Source organism: Amblyraja radiata, chromosome 1 (assembly GCF_010909765.2).
Source record: "Amblyraja radiata isolate CabotCenter1 chromosome 1, sAmbRad1.1.pri, whole genome shotgun sequence".
In the NCBI taxonomy this organism is placed as follows: domain Eukaryota; kingdom Metazoa; phylum Chordata; class Chondrichthyes; order Rajiformes; family Rajidae; genus Amblyraja; species Amblyraja radiata.
Window position 1 is genome coordinate 158,519,301 of NC_045956.1, and position 21,430 is coordinate 158,540,730.

A 21,430-nucleotide genomic window follows, 5' to 3' on the forward strand; every position below is an offset into this window, starting at 1 on the left:
CATAAATCAGGTGGAACATGGATTTCTGTCATCTGTCTAAACCCAACCAAGTATGCTCAACAAACCAAGAGTTTGCAACACAATTTGACTGATTTCTTCCATCCAACATTTCTTGAGAATGAGAGAAGCTGCTTGCACAGAGTAGTGCTTTTCAGATTGGTTCTCTGTTTAGAAACATAGAAATTAGGTGCAGGAGTAGGCCATTCGGCCCTTCGAGCCTGCACCGCCATTCAATATGATCATGGCTGATCATCCAACTCAGTATCCCGTACCTGCCTTCTCTCCATACCCTCTGATCCCCTTAGCCACAAGGGCCACATCTAACTGCCTCTTAAATATAGCCAATGAACTGGCCTCGACTACCCTCTGTGGCAGGGAGTTCCAGAGATTCACCACTCTCTGTGTGAAAAAAGTTCTTCTCATCTCGGTTTTAAAGGATTTCCCCCTTATCCTTAAGCTGTGACCCCTTGTCCTGGACTTCCCCAACATCGGGAGCAATCTTCCTGCATCTAGCCTGTCCAACCCCTTAAGAATTTTGTAAGTTTCTATAAGATCCCCTCTCAATCTCCTAAATTCTAGAGAGTATAAACCAAGTCTATCCAGTCTTTCTTCATAAGACAGTCCTGACATCCCAGGAATCAGTCTGGTGAACCTTCTCTGCACTCCCTCTATGGCAATAATGTCCTTCCTCAGATTTGGAGACCAAAACTGTACGCAATACTCCAGGTGTGGTCTCACCAAGACCCTGTACAACTGCAGTAGAACCTCCCTGCTCCTATACTCAAATCCTTTAGAACCAGTCATTGCAAATTCAATATCAAGGTAAGCAACAAAGTAAACAAAGATAAATTTCAATTAGTAGCAGACATCACTAAATTAATAACCTTTTCCTAATTTTACTTAATCTTCTATATTTATTAACCAACTTTTGCCTTTCTCTCAGCTCTCTCAAAATAATACTTAGTTTAGTTTACTTGTGAGCATCATACATTTTCTTACCCTTCAAGACAGGTATGAGCCATTTTCAATATTGACGAAAACTTTAAAGCTTAAGTTAAGTAAATATTTATTTGTTACTTTGATTGTTAAACTTCAAGGCTTTTACCAGTGCAACAGTATAAAGCTCGATTTATCCAAGGAAAACCTCAACGAATCAGATATTAATACAACTTGATTTGAGAAGAGTCCTATGAAATAGTTTCCTTCTGGAAAGTCATCACAACAGTTATGACCCGGAGTCCTTTGAGAATGTAACTCTAAAGCAAATCTTGAGGATTAAAGGGGCTGTCCCACTGCGGCGACCTAATCCGCGAGTTCAGAAGAGTTTGCCCTCGTCTCATACTAGCAACATGGTCGACTCGAGGTCCTAGGAGGTCTTTGTAAAGCCCTTGTCCCACTTTCACGACCTCTGCCCAGTTTGCCCTTGACTCATACTCGCAGCATGATCGCTACGAGGTCGTAGGAGGTCGTGGGTAGGTCGTGATGCTAGTCGTAGGTACTTTTGGCATCAAATAGGTCGCGGCGTTTCTTCTAGCCTGATAAATATCCACGGGTTTAAAAAAAAAAAAAAAGGTCGGCAGGGAACAAAATCGATACTTTTTACTCGTAGGTAGATCGTGATGCTAGTCGTAGGTAGTCGTAGGTGGTTGGAGGCAGACGAAGGTAATAGCTCTGGGGTAAAAAAAAAAAAGGTCAGTAGAAAAAAAAGGTTATTTAAACAGCAGAACGTCACCTCTGTCACTCCAAGGCATGTTCATTCATAGCAGGAGGGGTTTTTGGAGAGGAGACTTGTGTTTTAGAGTAGGCACCAAAAAGGCAGCAGTGCAGGGGGAGGGCACAACCCTAAAATAAAAAAACAGCCATGCAGGTGTTGCCCACCCAAGAGGAGGAGTTTGCAGGAGGTGATGCTACAGGAGGTGATAGTGCAGGAGGAGGTAGCCCTGCATGAGAGACCCCCTGGAGGAGGAGACCAAGGTGGTAGTATATGTCCCCACCACCACTCCATCCTTCACTGCCTCATTTGAAGGCAGCAAAGCAGCCTTTCTCTTGTGTCTGACACAGCATCAGAGGCAGATGCCCCATTAGTGGTGAGGGAGGGCTGGAGGAAGGTTATGCCCTACACCTTCACCAGGCAGCAGGAGAGGGACCTTGAGGAATGGTTCCAGCAGAATGCCATCCTGTATGAAAAGGAAAATGAGGGGTACAGGGACAGAGACAAGAATGGCATGCTTGCCATCCACTCCCCACATCTGTGCTTAAAGGTCGCCATGGGGGGGAAAAAAAGGGGGGGGGGGGTTTACCCGTAGGTTTAGTCGAAGTAGGTCGGCATGTTATTCGTAGGTAGTCTAAGGTAGTCTTCAACCTAGTCATAGGGAGGTCGAAGGAGATCAAAGGAGGTAGTCTTCACTCTCCACTATTCGGTGTCCAATTTTCCTGAAGCTAGTCGAAACTAGTCTTCAACATAGTCGAGGGAGGTTGAAGGAGGTCTTCTACATAGTCGAAGGAGGACTTCAACATGACACTTTTTCAAACTCTCCTATACTCGCCAATTAGGTCGCTGCAGTGGGACAGCCCCTTAATTTCAATTAGTCTTCAAAAGATGAGGAGAAAAGATCAATAAATGTTACAACTGATTACCCAGATAACAAGGGACAGGAAACAGAAAATAAATACTTTGGTGCAACTGAAAGACACAATGTGACATTTAATGTGGAAAGGATGGTCAATAATTACAAAGATCAGTTTCAAACGAGCAATCCATGACCAATTATTAAGCTAAAGGCTTGTGTAACAGGGGCCCAAAATAAAACCACCTCCTCTCTCCATCACCATATATTTTGGAGTGAAAATACACATTCAAGTAATTATAAATGAGAGGATATGTTTAAACTTTGACGGTCTGATTAATATACTACCAACTAACACTCAGTCATATTATCCAACAAAATATGACGACACACATGCCATGACTTTGATGCTCTGTGCAGTTACCTCATTATCAGTACCGACATCAATGCAAACAGGAAGACATCCCCGCGGATCAATTCCAGCACACGTTGTGTATAGGCACAGCTTTCCCACTGGTATTCCCATTCCATAAACTCCCAAGTCTCCAAGTCCCAATATCCGTTCTCCATCTGTTACAACGACAGCCTAATGGGAAAAAAATAGAATTAATACTAGTTCCCACTAGTAGGAGAGTCCAGGATTAGAGCTCATAGCCTCCGAACTAAAGGACGTTCTTTTAGGAAGGAAATGAAGAGAAATCTCTTTAGTCAGAGGGTGGTGAATCTGTGGCATTCTTTGCCACAGAAGGCTGTAGAAGCCAAATCAGTGGATATTTTTAAGGCAGAGATAGACAGATTTTTGATTAGTACAGATGGCAGAGGTTATGGGGAGAAGGCAGGAGAATGGGGTTAGGAGGGAGAGATAGATCAGCCATGATTGAATGGCAGAGTAGACTTGATGAGCCGAATGGCGCATTTCTACTCCTATCACTTATGACAATAATCCCTCAAATTCTTCTTAAACATTTAAAATAATCAACACGCAATTCCCTCCCAAAATAAATCAACCATTTCTAAATTAAAAAGAAAAAAATTCAATTTAATGATTAAAAAACAGCTTAAGAGTCACTGTAATCCAAGGATTTAAATGTTATTCAGGACATAACAATCTCTTCTCACTGCAAGGATTAGCAAACAAACTCTCATTAAAAATACAAAATAATGAGAATCTCAGGAATGGTTTCATTGTCAAGCCTGTTTTTACAGTTTTGATTTTGCTTGGAGGGTGAAATTAAGAACCAATTACAGATTCTAACATCAAAATTAGATGAGCAAATATGTTCAAATCATAGAGATTTACATCAGAAAATAATTTAACACCCCTTGTCTGCGTCAGCCCCCCCCAAAAAAAAACGAATCCATTAACCAGCACAAAATAATCTCTTGGAATTCTTATCACCTCCTCCTCATCCTCCACCCCCAACTGCTTTGAATGAAATATTTTTTCCTCAGTGTCCCTCGAATCTTTTCACCAAATCAAACCCATGCCCATCACCTATTGCTCTTACTGCAAAACTTTCTCAACTAAAACGCTCTATTCCTGCCAGTATCTTTGTTAATCACCTCAGAATCCTCTCCTATCTATTTTTTCTTGTGTTATGTACTGTACTAACCCCTACTCAACATCTCCAACATTCACTTCAAAATTCACCCGAAAACTTCCCAAAATACCTGGCATTAATTTTTAAGTTCAAACTTCACTGCCTCTCTTACAAATTCATCCTCCAACTATCCTTCAAATAAACTCCAACCTTTATAATGAAGTTTTAACCCTTGCTTTCCCTCTCGCTCCATCAACCCTTGCTTTCCCTCTCTCCATCCCTCCCCCTTCCCAGTTCTCCGACCAGTCTGACGGTCCCCGATTGCATTTTATCTGTTTGCTTTGTTGTCCCCACCTACCTTACAATGATCTAATCTACATTGTTCATCTCATTTGATGTTTTGTTTACACACACTTTAACCTTCTCCCTCTCCTAACTCGCAGTTGAAGGGTCTCAATCCAAAACGTCACCCATTCCTTCTATCAAGAGATCCTGCCTGTCCCGCTGAGTTACTCCAGCATCTTGTGTCTATCTCCTATGAACACCTCTGTAATGAACATTTCCAAGTTCTCCCAGCTCTGGTCTTTATCATAGACAAGGCTGAATACCGCGATGAACTCTACAGTATCTTTTATCTCCACTCTCCCATGTCTTTGAACAGACACAGAAAGAGGACCTGAAAGGCACTCCCAACTCCCATGCAAAAGTTTTAAAATCACTCAGACTAGCATTTGAGTTTACAATCATTATTGTACTTCAAAGTGTTGTCTTTATTTAAACAGGAATAGAATACCATGCTCCCAGATTTTTTAATACCCTGGACATAAAACCACATATGAAATTTGAACTCCCATCTTTAAGCTTATCTCATCAATATTATGAACCCTTTCTTTTCTTTAACTCCTCAGATGAATCAGTCTGGAGAAGGATTCTGACCAGAAACGTCCCTATCCATGTTCTCAAGAGATGCTGCCTGACTCGCTGAGTTACTCCACCACCTTGTGTATTTTTCTCAGATGTTTAAATGGTTGTTATTATTAACTACGTCCTTCATTCAGCCACTTTCCTTTGACCTCCAATCACTATTCCATTATTCTATTGGGCAGGCATTCCATTTCTCATCTGTCAGCCAGGGTACTGTCTGACACACCTCCAGCTCATTGCATACATTGGACTTTATCAATGGTGTTGTTGTGTTACAATGCTGAGAACTATATTCTGCACTCTGTACATACACCTTTGCTCTCCCTATTGTACTCTCCAGTTTGACTTTATTATATTTATGTATGGTGTTATCTGATCAATAGCATGCAAAATAAAGCTTTTCACTGTACCTCAATATACATGACAATACCCGAGCCAACTACTGGTCAGCAAGAGGGTTCTTACTGGATCAGTAGCAAGGTGAAAATATATATGTACTTTTGACAAAGATAATTTTTAAATCTCTTCATCAAATTGTTCTGGAATAATATTTAAGTTTATTCAGTTTAGTTTATTGTCACGTGAATTGACACAGGTACAGTGAAAAGCTTTAGTTGTGTGCTAACCAGTCAGCAGAAAGACAATACATGATTACACTCGATCCATTTATATGTGTAAATACATGATAAGGGAATAATGTTTGGTGCAAGGTAAATCCAGTAAAGTCCGATCAAGGATAATCCGATAGTAGTTCAGCACTGCTTTCTGGTTGTGGTAGGATGATTCAGTTGCCTGATAACAGCTGGGAAGAAAATTGTCCCCGAATCTGGTGGTGTGCGTTTTCACACTTCTATACCTTTTGCCCGATGGGAGAGGGGAGAAGAGGGAGTGGCCAAGGTGCGAACCGTCCTTGATTATGATGCTGGCCTTGCTGAGGCAGCGAGAGGTATAAATGGAAATAATTGAAGGGAGGTTGGTTTGTGTGATGGTCTGGGCTGCATCCACAATTCACTGCAGTCTTTTTTCAATTTCACAACTATCTCTACTTCGGCACCGTCAATGCAAACTGGGGTACTGCTTCACTTCCTGAAGTAGATCACAATCTCCTTTGTCTTTGTCAGCATTTGAAAGTATTCAAACAGCCCACATTAGTTATTTATCATGAAAAGGGTGGAAGACCACTTCAATACCGCGGACACCAGAAGCATGTGGCAGGGTGTAAGGGACATCACTGACTACAAGAGCAGCCCTGCCTGCTACCATGGTGATATCACACTGGCCAACGGACTAAACACCTTCTTTGCCCGCTTTGAAACTGGCAACACCACCAGGAGTGGAATAACCCCGGCCATGGCGGAGGGACAGGCCTTAACACTGAGCACTCAGGAGGTACAGTGCGCTCTGCGTAGGATCAATCCACACAAGGCTGCAGGCCCGAATGGAGTCCAGGGAAGGGTACTAAAGGACTGTGCTGTACAGCTGGCGGAGGTATTCACGAGAATCTTCAATCTGTCTCTATCTCTGGCAACGGTCCCCAAGTGCCTGAAAACAGCCACCATATTGCCGGTGCCGAAAAAGTCTAAAGTCACCAACCTGAACGACTACCGCCCGGTTGCCCTAACTCCAAACCCAATGAAGTGCTTCGAAAGGCTGGTCCTCTCCCACATCAAATCCAGCATCCCTGCCTCACTGGACTCTCATCAATTTGCATACAGGGCAAATAGATCAACAGAGGATGCCATCTCTCTGGCTCTTCACACTGTCCTGACTCACCTGGACAGACAGGGCACGTACGTGAGGATGCTCTTCATTGACTATAGCTCTGCATTCAATACGGTCATCCCCACCAAGCTCACCACCAAACTCCACCAGCTAGGCCTCAGCTCGCCGATATTCGATTGGATCCTGAACTTTCTGACGGAGCGACCGCAGGCAGTGAGACTGGGCCCGCACCTGTCCTCCACTCTGAGCACCGGCACACCACAGGGCTGTGTACTAAGCCCCATGCTCTACTCCCTCTTCACTCATGACTGTGTTCCTGCATTTGACACCAACACCATCGTGAAGTTTGCAGACGACACAACAGTGATTGGGCTGATCACCAACGGTGATGAAACAAAATACAGAGCGGAGGTGCAGAACCTGGCGGACTGGTGCGCACGTAACAACTTGTCACTAAACACCTCCAAGACCAAGGAGCTGATTATTGACTTCAGGAGGTCCCATAATGGAGAATACGCCCCAATCTCCATTTACGGGGAAAGTGTGGAGAGAGTGTCCAGCTTTAAGTTTCTGGGCACTCACATTTTAGAGGACCTCACATGGTCCACCAACACCGCTGCGCTGGTCAAGAAGGCACAGCAACGACTGTTCTTCCTGAGGACATTAAGAAAGACTGGTCTGCCCCAACACCTGATGACAACATTCTATCGCTGCACCACAGAGAGCATATTAACGTATGGCATCTATGTGTGGTATCTCAGCTGCACGGAGGCGGAGAGGAGAGCTCTTCAGCGCATCGTCCACAGAGCGCAGAGGATTATTGGGACACAGCTACCAGCCTTGGAGGGCATCTACCACACACGGTGCCTCAGGAAGGCCGTCAGCATCCATAAAGACTCCTCACACCCTTGTAACAGACTGTTCGAACTACTTCCCTCCGGCAGACGTTACAAGGCCTTCTACGCCCGAACCTCCAGACTCAGAAACAGCTTTATTCCCAGAGCTATAGCGGCTCTGAACTGGCCCTGCTGAGTGCCCCCCATCCCCCCTGGACAGTCTCCCTCGGATGGTCACGTCACACAGCTTATTTATTTATTTTACTTTTCTTTTACATCGGTTGGAAGCTGCATACTAAATCTCGTTGCACTGATGTGCAATGACAATAAAAGATATTATTATTATTATTATTATTATGAAGTATCAGAGGTAGGAAATAGTGAAGATGATTTTCACACTTAAGCAGCATGTACTCCGTGTTAAGAAAACATCCTATTGATTCAAACAGGTACTGTTCTATAATTAACTCCATTTCATATAGGAATGATACCATAGCGTTTGAGATTCAAAAAATGGCTAACATGCTTTATACTAAGTGTGTTTTTAAATACACCATTTATCCTTTACCTTAATGTTTGTTTCTGGCCAGTTGTCAAGAATTGATCTAACATGGCCTTTGTCCAAGATGGAAATAAAGACACCTCTGGTGAAAAGTGAAAAACACAAATTAATGTCAAAATTACATCTACAATGCTAATCACCCTTGAAAAATGTATAGTACTGGAAGAGCAGGCTTTGAACTATCTTCTACATAAAATGTCTCTCTTATTATTTGCTTGGAAGAGTTCTCCTAACCTAAAATTAACAATAAAATAGAATAAGAGAAAAATATTCAGGGAAAAATTATGTGGCCAAGACCAAATAGAGTATGATTAATCTGCAAGGAAACTGGCAACATGGCTGCTCTTTTCTGCTCCATGCTAGACTCCTTACTTTCCATCTCATATTCTCAGCATATTCTGTCCCAGTAATTAAAGTATTTCTCTCCCCTCCCATCTACAGACACCATGTCTCTTGCACTACATTCAGCTAAAGAACACCCATATCAGGACGCTACTCATTGACTACAGATCAGCCTTCAACACCATAATATTGAACAGGCTCATGTTTAAACTCCAGGACCTTGGTCTTGGGGCTTCTATCTGCAACTGGCTTCTGGACTTCCTGTCTGACAGACCTAACTAAGTCAGTTACAATTGGTCAAACATTTCCTCCACCGAACAGCAATACTCCTCAAGGTGGCGCACTCAGTCTACGTGGCTACATAAATCAACAACTTTAAGTTTGTTGATGAAACTACTGTAGTCAGTTCGATTAACAACAACAATGAGATGAAGTACAGGAAAGATATTGTAAACCTTGTGTCATTTAGCCCTTAACTTCGAAGGGAAAGAAGTGGTTGATTCAAGAATCTGATAGCACTGGGGAAGAAGCTGTTCTTAAGCCTGGATGCCTGTTTCTTCTTCCAGAGAGAAGACGAGAGAAAAGGAAATGGCCACTTCCATTCATCTAGTCGATATACACGGTGCTCAGGAAGGCTGGAAGTGTTGTCAAGAATGCTTGCCACTTTGTCCATTCCCTTTTCACTGTTCTACTTTCTGGGATTGATAGATTGGAGCGGCTGGGCTTGTATTCTCTGGAATTTAGAAGGATGAGAGGTGATCTTATTGAAACATGTTCCCAATGTTGGGGGAGTCCAGAACCAGGGGTCATAGTTTAAGAATAAGTGGTAAGCCATTTAGAACGGAGATGAGGAAAGACTTTTTCCACACAGAGAGTTTTGAGTGTGTGGAATTCTCTGCCTCAGAGGGCGGTGGAGGCTGGTTCTCTAGATGCTTTCAAGAGAGTTAGATAGAGCTCTTAGGGATAGAGGAGTTAAGGGATATGGAGAGAAGGCAGCAACGGGGTACTGATTGTGGATGATCAGCCATGATCACATTGAATGGCGGTGCTGGCTCGAAGGGCCGAATGGCCTACTCCTGCACCTATTGTCTATTGTCATCCAGATGGAAGAACAGCTTCTTCCCCAATGCCATGAGACTCTTGAACAAATCACCAGCAGGGTTCTGAGAAGTGTTGTAGAACAGAAAGAACCTAGTGATGCAGATACGTAGTTCCTTGAAAGTCACAGGATGATAGGGTGGTCAAGAAGGCTTTTGGCACATTGGCCTTCATCAGATAAGGTATTGAGAATAGAAGTTGGGATGTTATGTTACAGTTGTGCAAGAGGTTTGTGAGGCCACATTTGGAGTATCGTATTCAGTTTTCGTCAGCCTGCTCTGGAAAAGATGTTAAACTGGAAAGAGTGCAGAGAGGATTTACGAGGATGTTGCCAGACACTCCAGGGCTTGAGCTATAGGGAGAGATTGAGAATGATAGGACTTTATTCCTTGGAGTGCAGAAGAATGAGGGGTGATCTTATAGAAGTGTATAAGATCACAAGGAGAATAGATTAGAGAAAAAACAATGTACATTTACCATGAGTAGGGTAATCATGAACCAGAAGACATAGGTTCCTATTAAATCATTCCCCTCTCACCTCAAACCTGAGGGGCAGCTTTTTCCACACAAAGCGTGGAAGTTGTATGGAACGAGCTGCCAGAGAAGGTAGTTGAGGCAGGTACTATCACAACATTTAGAAACATAGAAAATAGGTGCAGGAGTAGGCCATTCAGCCCTTCGCGCCAGCACCGCCATTCAATATGATCATGCCTGATCATCCAGAATCAGTACCCCGTTCCTGCTTTCTCCCCATATCCCTCGATTCGGTTAGCCCTAAGAGCTATATCTAAAATATATTTGGACAGGTACATGGATAGTAAAAATTTAGGATACGAGCCAAATGCCAGCAGATGAGACTAGTGTAGATGGGGCATCTTGGTTGATAAGGGCAAATTGGGCCGAAGGGCCTGTTTCCACACAGTCTGACTCGATGATCCACTTTCCAGAGTTGCTGCTAAATTCTCTTACTATTAACTCTATCTCATTCAGTTATTCGGTTTTAGTATTTTTTCTGGCACTATTTCATATTGCACTACAATTCTTGCAGTATTCTGTTTGTTGTGTCGATTATTACCATGTACACTGTTTACTCTATGAGCTTCAAGTGAACAAGCAATTTCATTGCAATCTGGTTTAGATGACAAACTAATTGGAGATGACCTTCTAATATTCTTAAATTGATTACGTCAGACTAAACCAATCTCCAGGTAATTAGCACTGGCAACAAGATTAAAATTCAGAATCAATATACAATATTCTAAAATATAAAACCTGTTAAACCACAGTGAAATGTGTTTTTGACTTACTTTGGTCTCCGAAAAATATGTCCATATTGTGAGCAGGCCAGGCCCACTGTTGGAGTATAAACAATTGGCATTAATTCCTCAATGTTGTCAAGCAGTATCCTATAAAATAATTTTTCATTTCTTTCCTGGATTCCCATGACGTAAATATATCTATAATGGGACAACAGTTACAAGAGAAGCACTTTGGAAATCTGCAGGATGGTTCACACAAAGTATGACTGCTGAGATTAATAGGAATGAAAAAAAAGCTATTTCAATCCACCCCCCCCCCCCCCCACTTAAACCAACGATGAGAATAAAAAGTTGTCAATGTTTATATTAAAGACGACGCACGTGATTTAAAATAGTAATATATCGTATCTACACTGAATATAACATATATACACACTGAATCATAGATCTGAAGAGTCAAGTTTTATAGCTTGGAATTTTAGACACAAGAAAAATACAATAGACCATGACATTTTGTTTAAATTCTTCATTGCCAGCAAGTCAAGAAGTAATGAAACTTTCCCAAACATCCCACTCTATTTTCACCACAGGGATAACAGAACAAGTAGGGGCTCACTACCTTTCTCAAAGTCAAATGGTAATTAACGGGTAATTTTTAGTATGGCAGGCAGTGACGAGTGGGGTGCTGCAAGACTCAGTGCTGGGACAGTTATTTACAATATATATTAACAATTTATAACCTTTTTGCTTATATTCCACTGTGCCATCTCTAATAGTTTTTGATATAGAGCAGAATTGTGGGATTATGATGGGAAAGTATTTAACATTAGTAAAATGCTTTTGTAAAGAGTTTTAGATGAGGGAATGTAATATGTAATATCTCCAAGTTTGTGGATGACACAAAGCTGGGTGGCAGTGTGAGCTGCGAGGAGGATGCTATGAGGCTGCAGGGTGACTTGGATAGGTTGGGTGTGTGGGCAGATGCAGTATAATGTGGATAAATGAAAGGTTATCCACTTTGGTGGCAAGAACAGGAAGGCAGATTATTATCTGAATGGTGTCAGATTAGGATAAGAGGAGGTGCAACGAGACTTGGGTGTTCTTGTACATCAGTCACTGAAAGTAAGCATGCAGTTACAGCAGGCCGTGAAGAAAGCTAATAGCATGTTGGCCTTTATTGCGAGAGGATGCGAGTTCAGGAGCAAGGAGGTCCTATTGCAGTTGTACAGAGCCCTGGTGAGACTGCACCTGGAGTATTGTGTGCAATTTTGGTCTCCTAATTTTAGGAAGGGCATTATTGCTATTGAGGCAGTGCAGTGTATGTTCACCAGGTTAAATCCCGGGATGGCAGGACTTAAGGAAGTGGCTAGAAATCGTGGACACATTGGTGATAATTTTCCAATGTTCTATAGACACAGGATCAATTCCTGTGGATTGGAGGGTAGCTAATGTTATCCCACTTTTTAAGAAAGGCGGGAGAGAGAAAACAGGGAATTATAGACCAGTTAGCCTGACATCAGTGGTGGGGAAGATGCTGGAGTCAATTATAAAAGATGAAATAGCGGCACATTTGGATAGCACTAACAGGATTGGTCCAAGTAAGCATGGATTTACAAAGGGGAAATCATGCTTGACTAATCTTCTGGAATTTTTTGAGGATGTAACTAGGAAAATGGACAAGAGAGCCAGTGGATGTAGTGTACCTGGACTTTCAGAATGCATTTGATAAGGTCCCACATAGGAGATTAGTGGGCAGAATTAGGGCACATGGTATCGGGGTAGAGTGCTGACATGGATAGAAAATTGGTTGGCAGACAGGAAACAAAAGGTAGGGATTAACGGGTCCCTTTCAGAATTGCAGGCAGTGACCATTGGTGCAGCGCAGGCTCGTTGCTGGGACCACAGCTATTTACAATATACATCAATGATTTAGATGAAGGGATTCAAAGTAACATTAGCAAATTTGCAGATGACACAAAGCTGGTGGCAGTGTGAACTGTGAGGAGGATGCTATGAGAATGCAGGGTGACTTGGACAGGTTGGGTGAGTGGGTATCAAAAACAGGAAGGCAGATTATTATCTAAATTGTGTCAAATTGGGAAAAGGGGAAGTACAACGGGATCTGGGGGTCCTTGTTCTTCAGTCAATGAAAGTAAGCATGCAGGTACAGCAGACAGTGAAGAAAGCAAATGGCATGTTGGCCTTTATAACAAGAGGGGTTGAGTATAGGTGCAAAGAGGTCCTTCTGCTGTCGTATAGGGCCCTAGTGAGACCACACTTGGAGTAGTATGTGCAGTTTTGCTCCCCTAATTTGAGGAAGGACATTCTTGCTATTGAGGCAATGCAGCGTAGGTTTACAAGGTTGATTCCCGGGATGGCGGGACTGTCATATGCTGAGAGAATTGAGCCGCTGGGCTTGTATACTCTGGAGTATAAAAGGATGAGAGGGAATCTTATTGAAACATATAAGATTATTAAGAGTTTGGAGTTTAGAGGCAGGAAACATGTTCCCGATGTTGAAGGAGTCCAGAACCAGGGGCCAGTTTAAGAATAAGGGATAAGCCATTTAGAACAGAGACGTGGAAACACTTTTTCTCACAGAGAGTTGTGAGTCTGTGGAATTCTCTGCCTCAGAGGGCAAATGGTGGAGGCCGGTTCTCTGGATACTTTCAGAGAGCTAGATAGGGCTCTTAAAGATAGCGGAGTCAGGGGATATGGGGAGAAGGCATGAATGGGGTACTCGTTGGCCATGATCACATTGAATGGCGGTACTGGCTTGAAGAGCCGAATGACCTACACCTGCACCTATTGTCCATTGACTGTCATATGATGAAACAATGGGTCGACTGGGTTTGTATTCAATGGAATTTAGAAGGATGAGAGGGTATCTAACAGAAACATATAAAATTCTTAACGGATTGGACAGGCAAGATGTAGGAAAAAGGTTCGCCATGTTGGCGGAGTCAAGAACCAGGGGTCAGTTTAAGAATAAGGGCCAAGCCATTTAGGACTGAAATTAAGAAAAACATTTTCACCCAGAGAGTTGTGAATCTGTGGAATTCTCTGCCACAGAAGGCAGTGGAGGCCAATTCACTGGATGTTTTCAAGAGTTAGATTTAGCTAAGGAATCAAGGGATATGGGGAAAATGTAGGAACGGGATACTGATTTTAGATGATCAGTCATGATCATATTGAATGGCAGTGCTGGCCCAAAGGGTCAAAAGGCCTACTCCCGCATCTATTTCCCCATTTTTCTAATTATATAATCATTTTCTCTTTGCCCAATAAGAATCTTATGAGAGTCAGCTGCACATGGATATTAATTGTCATAATATATATAAATCTTGAATTTAAAAATTCAACATCTTATCGAATATTTCCATTGACAAAACAAAAACAAATTTCTGTTTTTGCATTGTTTAGATTTTTACAGGAACTTAAATAATTTCAGGCTTCGATTGAAATGCAAAATGACGGCATTTAGGTATTGAAGTGATCTTACGAGCTTAGTTAAAGAAATGTCAAACCGAAATCGTTCAACTAGATACTTGACAACTTCTTGATTGAACATGTTTAAGAAAGAACTGCAGTTGCTGGAAAAATCGAATGTAGACAAAAATGCTGGAGAAACTCAGCCGTTGAGGCAGCATCTATGGAGTGAAGGAATAGATGACGTTTCGGGTCGAGACCCTTCTTCAGACCTCTTGATTGAACATGTTCACTTTCAGATTGCAGACGCTGCTGCAATTCTTCTTCTCCCAGAGAGTAATGATTTCCAGAGATCTATCTTTTGTTCATAAAATGGCCTTGCAACATCTCTTTTGGTCAAATTTTCTTTAATTTCCATCCAAACCCAACCCTCCTCTTTTGTTCTTTCATCCTCTCACTTCCTTCTCCCAACCTCTATTTGCTTACAAGGAAGATGCAGCCTGTCAAATGATCCTGGCAAGTATTTCCAACAATTGTAAAAACTAAAATCATACACATTAGAAACATTAAGTACTGGAGGATATGCAAAGAGACCACAGAAACTGTAATTGTGAGCATGTTCAGAAAAAACAAGTTTGATTAGGACTTTTTGATTGAGTTCTTTTGAAGAGGCGACCAAGATGATTGATAATGGTCATGCGATGGATATTGTTGACATGGCCTTTAGCACGGTCCTTGACAAGGTCCCGAATTGTCAGCTGGATTGACAGGTTAGATCACATAGGAACTGCAGATGCTGGTTTAACCTTCTGAAGAAGGGTCTCGACCCGAAACGTCACCCATTCCTTCTCTCCAGATGCTGCCTGTCCCGCTGAGTTACTCCAGGTTTTTGTGTCTATCTTAGATCACATGGTAGCTTGGATACAAAATTGGTTTGGGTGTAGGAATCAGATGGTGGTAGAGGAAGGTTGTGCTTCACATAGGAAGCCTGCGACGAGTAAATGGAAGGCCCCTGTTGCAGAACATTGCGATCTAGGGGTACAAGTACACAACTCTGTGAAAGTGGCAGCACAGATAGACAAGGTGAAGGTGGCAGCATTTGGCACCCTTGCCTTCATCAATGTACATCATGTTGGGTCATCATGTGACAACCGAACAAGATGGTAGTAAGACAGCACTTGGGAGTACTGTGAGCAGTTCTGGTTGCTCAGCTACAGTTGTGCAGAACCGATCGCATTGCATGAACTTGGGAGGGTCAAGCTCTAAGCCACTGCTGATTCAGTTGCTGAAGCACAAGAAATGTCAACAAATGAAAAAATAGCTCAATACAACTGGTTCGGTTTCATCCCATTATGGTACGTCCCAAGTTTACTTGATTATACATTTAATACCAATTAAAACAATTATAGACAAAAATAACTGTGGTATCTGCTGGTCCACTAGCCGGTCCACTAGCCAGCCCCCCAACCAACACCCCCCAACCCCACCCCCCCACTTCTAACATATAGGTCACAATAATTTAACTATTCCTTACTTTGTTAGAGGGCTTCGAATTCTTTCCAAATTCTTCTTAAAACGCATTGCTTGAATATCTTGTGTTTCTATTTTAGGAGGCAGGAGCCCATGCAGGCCTAGAATTTGTCGTTCTTCTAATGTGAATGCCATGCCCTAAAAATATATTGACAAGTGTTTCAATAATGACAGTTAGTGCATTGCAGAGGGCATACCATTCTACACAGATGCATGATATGTATGCATGCATACATACGACATTCTTGGTGCAGAGTGATGACCTGTGAACAAAAATAAATAATTCTTCATTTTTATATCTATTTGAGAAACATTTAACTCTTAATTGGTACCACCATTAAATCATTTGCAGCTCCAAGAGGGGATAATGAGGCAATGGATTAGACTCAAATCTGCATCAAGAAACTTGCCATAACTTCAACAGCATCTCACAAACCTGCACACTTTACCATCTGAAAGAACACGATGCATACAGACAATTGCTTCCATTCAATAAGCTCCCCTCCAAGTCACACACAACATTCAAACTTGTATCTCAATGGGCTAGTTAGTCTGAATTCTGGGTTTTTAATACTATTAAAAAAATATATTAATACCCTAAATATTATCTCTTGCTCATTTATGGTCAAAACTATTAATGTACAGCTCAGACGTTTGCTTTGTTTGTATTTTCAGAATTAATCACGTCACTTTCAGGGCTACATACAGTGCCCTCCATAATGTTTGCGACAAAGACCCATAATTTCTTTATTTGCCTCTGTACTCCACAATTTGAGATTTCTAATAGGAAAATAAAAAATCACATGTTGTTAAAGTGCACATTGTCAGATTTTAATAAAGGGTAATTTTATACATTTTGGTTTCACCATGTAGAAATTACAGCAGTGTTTATACATAGTCCCCCTATTTCAGGGCAACCATAATGTTTGGGACACATGGCTTCACAGGCGTTTGTAATTGCTCAGGTGTGTTTAATTGCCTCCTTAATGCAGGTACAAGAGCGTTCTCAGCACCTAGTCTTTCCATCACATTTGGAAACTTCTATTGCTGTTAATCAACATGACGACCAAAGTTGTGCCAATGAAAGTCAAATAAGTCATTATGAGACTGAGAAACAAGAATAAAACTATTAGAGACATCAGCCATATCTTAGGCTTAACAAAATCAACTGTTTGGAACTTCATTAAGAAGAAAGACAGCACTGGTGAGCTTACTAATCGCAAAGGGACTGGCAGGCCAAGGAATTGTCCACAGCTGATGACAGAAGAATTCTCTCTATAATAAAGAAAAATCCCCAAACACCTGTCCGACAGATCAGAAACACTCTTCAGGAGTCAGGTGTGGATTTGTCAACGACCACTGCCCGCAGAAGACTTCATGAAGAGAAATACAGAGGCTACACTGCAAGATGCAAACCACTGGTTAGCTGCAAAAATAGGATGGCCAGGTTACAGTTTGCCAAGAAGTACTTGAAAGAGCAACCACAGTTCTGGAAAAAAAGGTCTTGTGGACAGATGAGACGAAGATTAACTTATTTCAGAGTGATGGCAAGAGCAAAGTATGGAGGAGAGAAAGAATTCCCAAGATCCAAAGCATTTCTTCCATCGAACGTGTCCAAAGACAGGCAGCTCGATTTGTTACTAACACCTATGAGAGAGAAGCAAGTGTCGCCAAACTTCTGAATTCTCTGGGGTGGAACCCTCTCCAAGACAGACGTGAAGCTCACCATTTGACCTGTTTTTACAAAATGTTAAATGGTCAGCTCGACATAGACTACAAGAACTACACCAAACCCAAACTAATTAGGAGCAGACGAGGGCATTCGATCCAATTTGTGATCCCAGCTACAAAGACAGATGTATACCGCAATTCGTTCTTCCCCTGCACAATTAAAGCATGGAATAATCTCCACCCAACTATAGTTACCCAACCAGATGCAACTAAATTTAAAGTAGCTCCTTCTTCCCAATAACCCTTTCTGGCTTAAGCCCTCCCTCCACCACCTCCAATTTAAATTCCATTTGGAATATTTTGGAGGACCAAGAAACCAAGAACCAAGATACCACCTCATCTGTGAAACACGGTGGTGGGGTTGTTATGGCCTTGGCATGAATGGCTGTTGAAGGTACTGGCTCACTTATCGTCATTGATGATACAACTGCTGATAGTAGCAGCATAATGAATTTTGAAGTGTAACTCATTAGCCAGCGGTTCATTCTACAGCATGACAAATTATGCCAAACATACTGTTAAAGCAACAAAGGAGTTTTTCAAAGCTAAAAAATGCTCAATTCTTGAGTGGCCAAGTCAATCACCCGATCAGAACCCAATTGAGCATGACCTTTATATGCTGAAGAGAAAACTGAAGGGCATTTGCCCCCCAAATAAGCATAAGCTAAAGATGGCTGTAATACAGGCCTGGCAGAGCATCACCAGCGAAGACACCCAGCAACTGGTAATGTCCATGAATCGCAGACTTCAATCAGTCATTCCATGTAATGGATATGCAGCAAAATACTAAACATGACTGCTTTCATTTACATGACATTGCTGTGTCCCAAACGTTATGGTACCCTGAAATGGGGGTCTATGTATAAACACTGCTGACATTTCTACATGGTGAAACCAATATGTATAAAAATGGCCTTTATAAAAATTTGATAATGTGTACTTTAACCACATGTGATTTTTTGCTATTACAAATCTCAAATTGTGGAGTACAGAGGCAAATAAATAAATGATGGGTCTTTGTCCCTAACATTATGGAGGGCACAGCACAATATTTCTCATTATGCTCACCATTCTGCAAAGCCCCCTCAAGTATCAGATTATTAATGAACCCCATTTAAATATAACATATTACCTTCTACCCACCATGAATTCATTCCATACACTACACTCCATTACACATATGCACAAAGGAGCACATGGCTTATTTGGTACTGAAACTCCAAATTTACACTTTAAAACCTGGACTAAACTCATTGTGCACACTTCCTCCTCTGCAATGGACATTGAAACCCCACACTCTACTCACTCTCTACTTTCCTCTCAGTTAAAGTATTCATTTCCTCCATAAAACCGTTGATCAAACTTCCTAACCTCTCCCAAGCCTCCAATGTTGCTCTTCACCCAATCCCAATGAAAATCCTCCACAGGGAGTATATTGGTGATATACAAATTTAGTTAACACACATGTTAAGTGATTATACTAAAATGAAGATCTTCTAATAGTTTTTGGAAAATACAAAAGTAACAGCTTTGATTAAGCGTCACTGACCTAAAGTACCTGTTCTTCTCTCTACAAATTCTGCCAGTGTTTGTCCATAATTACAGCAAATTACTAATCCCATCAGTAGACATTGGAAAGCATGAGGCCAGAGCCGCCAAGGTTTGTCAGAGCATTTCAGTATTTTAGTACCTGAAAATCAGTATTTTGCTGAGGAGATCAGTATTTTTACGCAGTTCCATTTTGCTGAAAAATATTTTTTTTAAATGTGCGATCATACCCATGTAAGAGTACAAGAATGGATAACTTTGCTACCTTACTTGACAGTGCTTTAATTGCCATCTCTTTGTATACTTCTGTTTGAACGGCTGCTTCCTGCTTTTAGCACCAGATGATGATGTAGAAGCCATTTTGGAAGCCTCCGTGTCCCTCTCTCCCTCATTCCTCTCTTTCCCTCCCTCCCCTCCCTCTGCCCTTCTCCTTCCCCGAACAGTCTGTGACCCATAGCGCTGTGGCCATAGTGCTGTGTATAAAGCCCATAGCGCTGTGGCCATAGTGCTGTGTATAAAGCCCATAGCACTGTGTAAAGGCAATAATTATAGCGCTCCAGCTGGTAGCGCTACAATTAGAACCCATAGCGCTATTCGTTTAACTTCCCACGCGCTAAACTGACAGCGCTGTCTAAACCTGTAGTGGGACAGGCAGATCAAAGCTTACAAAAATAATCCAGATCTTGAAATTTAAAATACTAAGATTTAATCTGCTATAATTTTTAGAGTTACAGTATGACTTTTTATATCCTTGCATTTTTTAAGCAGCAAAATGAAACAGGAAGTCAGGCAGATTTAAAAAAAATCCGTACTTTACAAAGCAAATCCGTACATCCGTATTCTTATCACATTTCCGTGCAAAATACAGAAAATCCGTACTACTTGGCAACTCTGTGAGGCCCTGTGATATTTTAAGACATATTATGCTGTTTTATGTTAAAGAGGAAGCCAATTACCTTATTTGTTCTGGGACTCAACATCAACGGTCGGCCCTTCTCTACCGTGTGCATGCAACGACAGGAGTAGGCACATGGCCTTAAAGTCAATTTAAGTCGAGAGAGCATCTTTCAATATTGAATCTGCAGGAAATAAAGAAAAGCATGTTTATCATTTTAGCGATTATTGTTTGTTATATTCTACAGTTGGTATAATTTATAGTTTGGAGCCTTCTAGGAAGTGCATTCAAAAGGTTTCAAGCCAACGATACGCTGCCAGAGTCAAACAGCACGGAAATAGGCCATTCAGCCCAATGCCTCCATGCCAACCAAGATACCCCATCAAAGCTAGCCTCACTTGCCTTTGTTTGGCCCATATCCCCGTAAACCATTCAGTATCTAGGTACCTGTCCAAATGTCTTAAGTGTTGTTATTGTATTGGCCTCAACTATTTCATTGAGCAGTTCGTTCCATTTACCCACCCACCCCTTTCTGTAGGAAAAAGTTGCCATACATCAGGTTTCTATTATTTTTTTCTCCGATCACTTTAAACCCATGCCCTCTTCTTCTTGATGTCCTTATCCTGGACAAAAAAAAGACTCTGTACATTCAACCTATCCGTTCCCCTCATGATATCATACACTTCTATCAGATCACCCCACAGTAACCTGCAATCCAAGGAACAAAGGCCAAGCTTGCCCAACCACACCCTACAGCTCATGCCCTTGGATCTTGGGCATTCTTGTAAATCTCTGCACTTTCCAGCTGAATAGCATCTTTCCTATAACAGGGTGATTGGAACGGCTTCCCGACAGGCCGCGGCTGTGATCACGGGGATCACGGAGGCCTTTATCGAGATGCCACGGTCTCAATGTCTTTGGAACTTTGTCAGCGCCGTAAGTGGCTGCTATTTGTATACATTGGGTATGCAGCAAAGAATTTTGCTGTGCCTAGACACATGTGACAATAAAGTATTTCATTCCACTTAGCATTGTCATTTTGCAATAATTAACAAGCTTCTGTAGAAGCAACTTCGCCTTCAATGCGGTTTAAATGAATGATTTGCTGTCAATCTTTAAGTACCTTTGCAAACCAATGTAGGCGTTTCAAATTGACAGCAAGGATAAACCTCTATTACCCATGCAGCCCCCTCCCCCAGTGTCAATCCAAAAGGGAAAAATTAGTGACTTCAAGCCAAATTGGTAGCTTAAGAAAAACTGCAGAGATAACATCTGTCTGTGCACTTCCTATATGTCCTTAGAAATCAGCTGAATTTGTTTGAAATTCATTGCACAATTCATCACAAGTCTCTCCCACACACCACTCGTGCACCAAAACCACTATTTAGGATGTGATTCCAAATGTATAATGCTAAAATTAATATTGAGAATGAGAATATTTGAAAT

General features: G+C 41.8%; 1 protein-coding gene across 1 annotated transcript in view; it reads right to left on the reverse strand.

Annotated features, from left to right (window-relative positions):
- Window positions 1-21,430, reverse strand: part of me2 (malic enzyme 2) — a 69,482-nt gene that overhangs the window by 31,815 nt on the left and 16,237 nt on the right. Inside the window, exons 2-6 of the mRNA XM_033033515.1 lie at window positions 20,046-20,168; window positions 15,815-15,948; window positions 10,900-11,049; window positions 8,159-8,234; window positions 2,992-3,153 (exon numbers count right to left, since the gene is read on the reverse strand). Coding sequence (XP_032889406.1) covers window positions 2,992-3,153; window positions 8,159-8,234; window positions 10,900-11,049; window positions 15,815-15,948; window positions 20,046-20,153 — 630 coding nt within the window. The 5' untranslated portion in view covers window positions 20,154-20,168. The remainder of the gene's footprint in view (window positions 1-2,991; window positions 3,154-8,158; window positions 8,235-10,899; window positions 11,050-15,814; window positions 15,949-20,045; window positions 20,169-21,430) is intronic.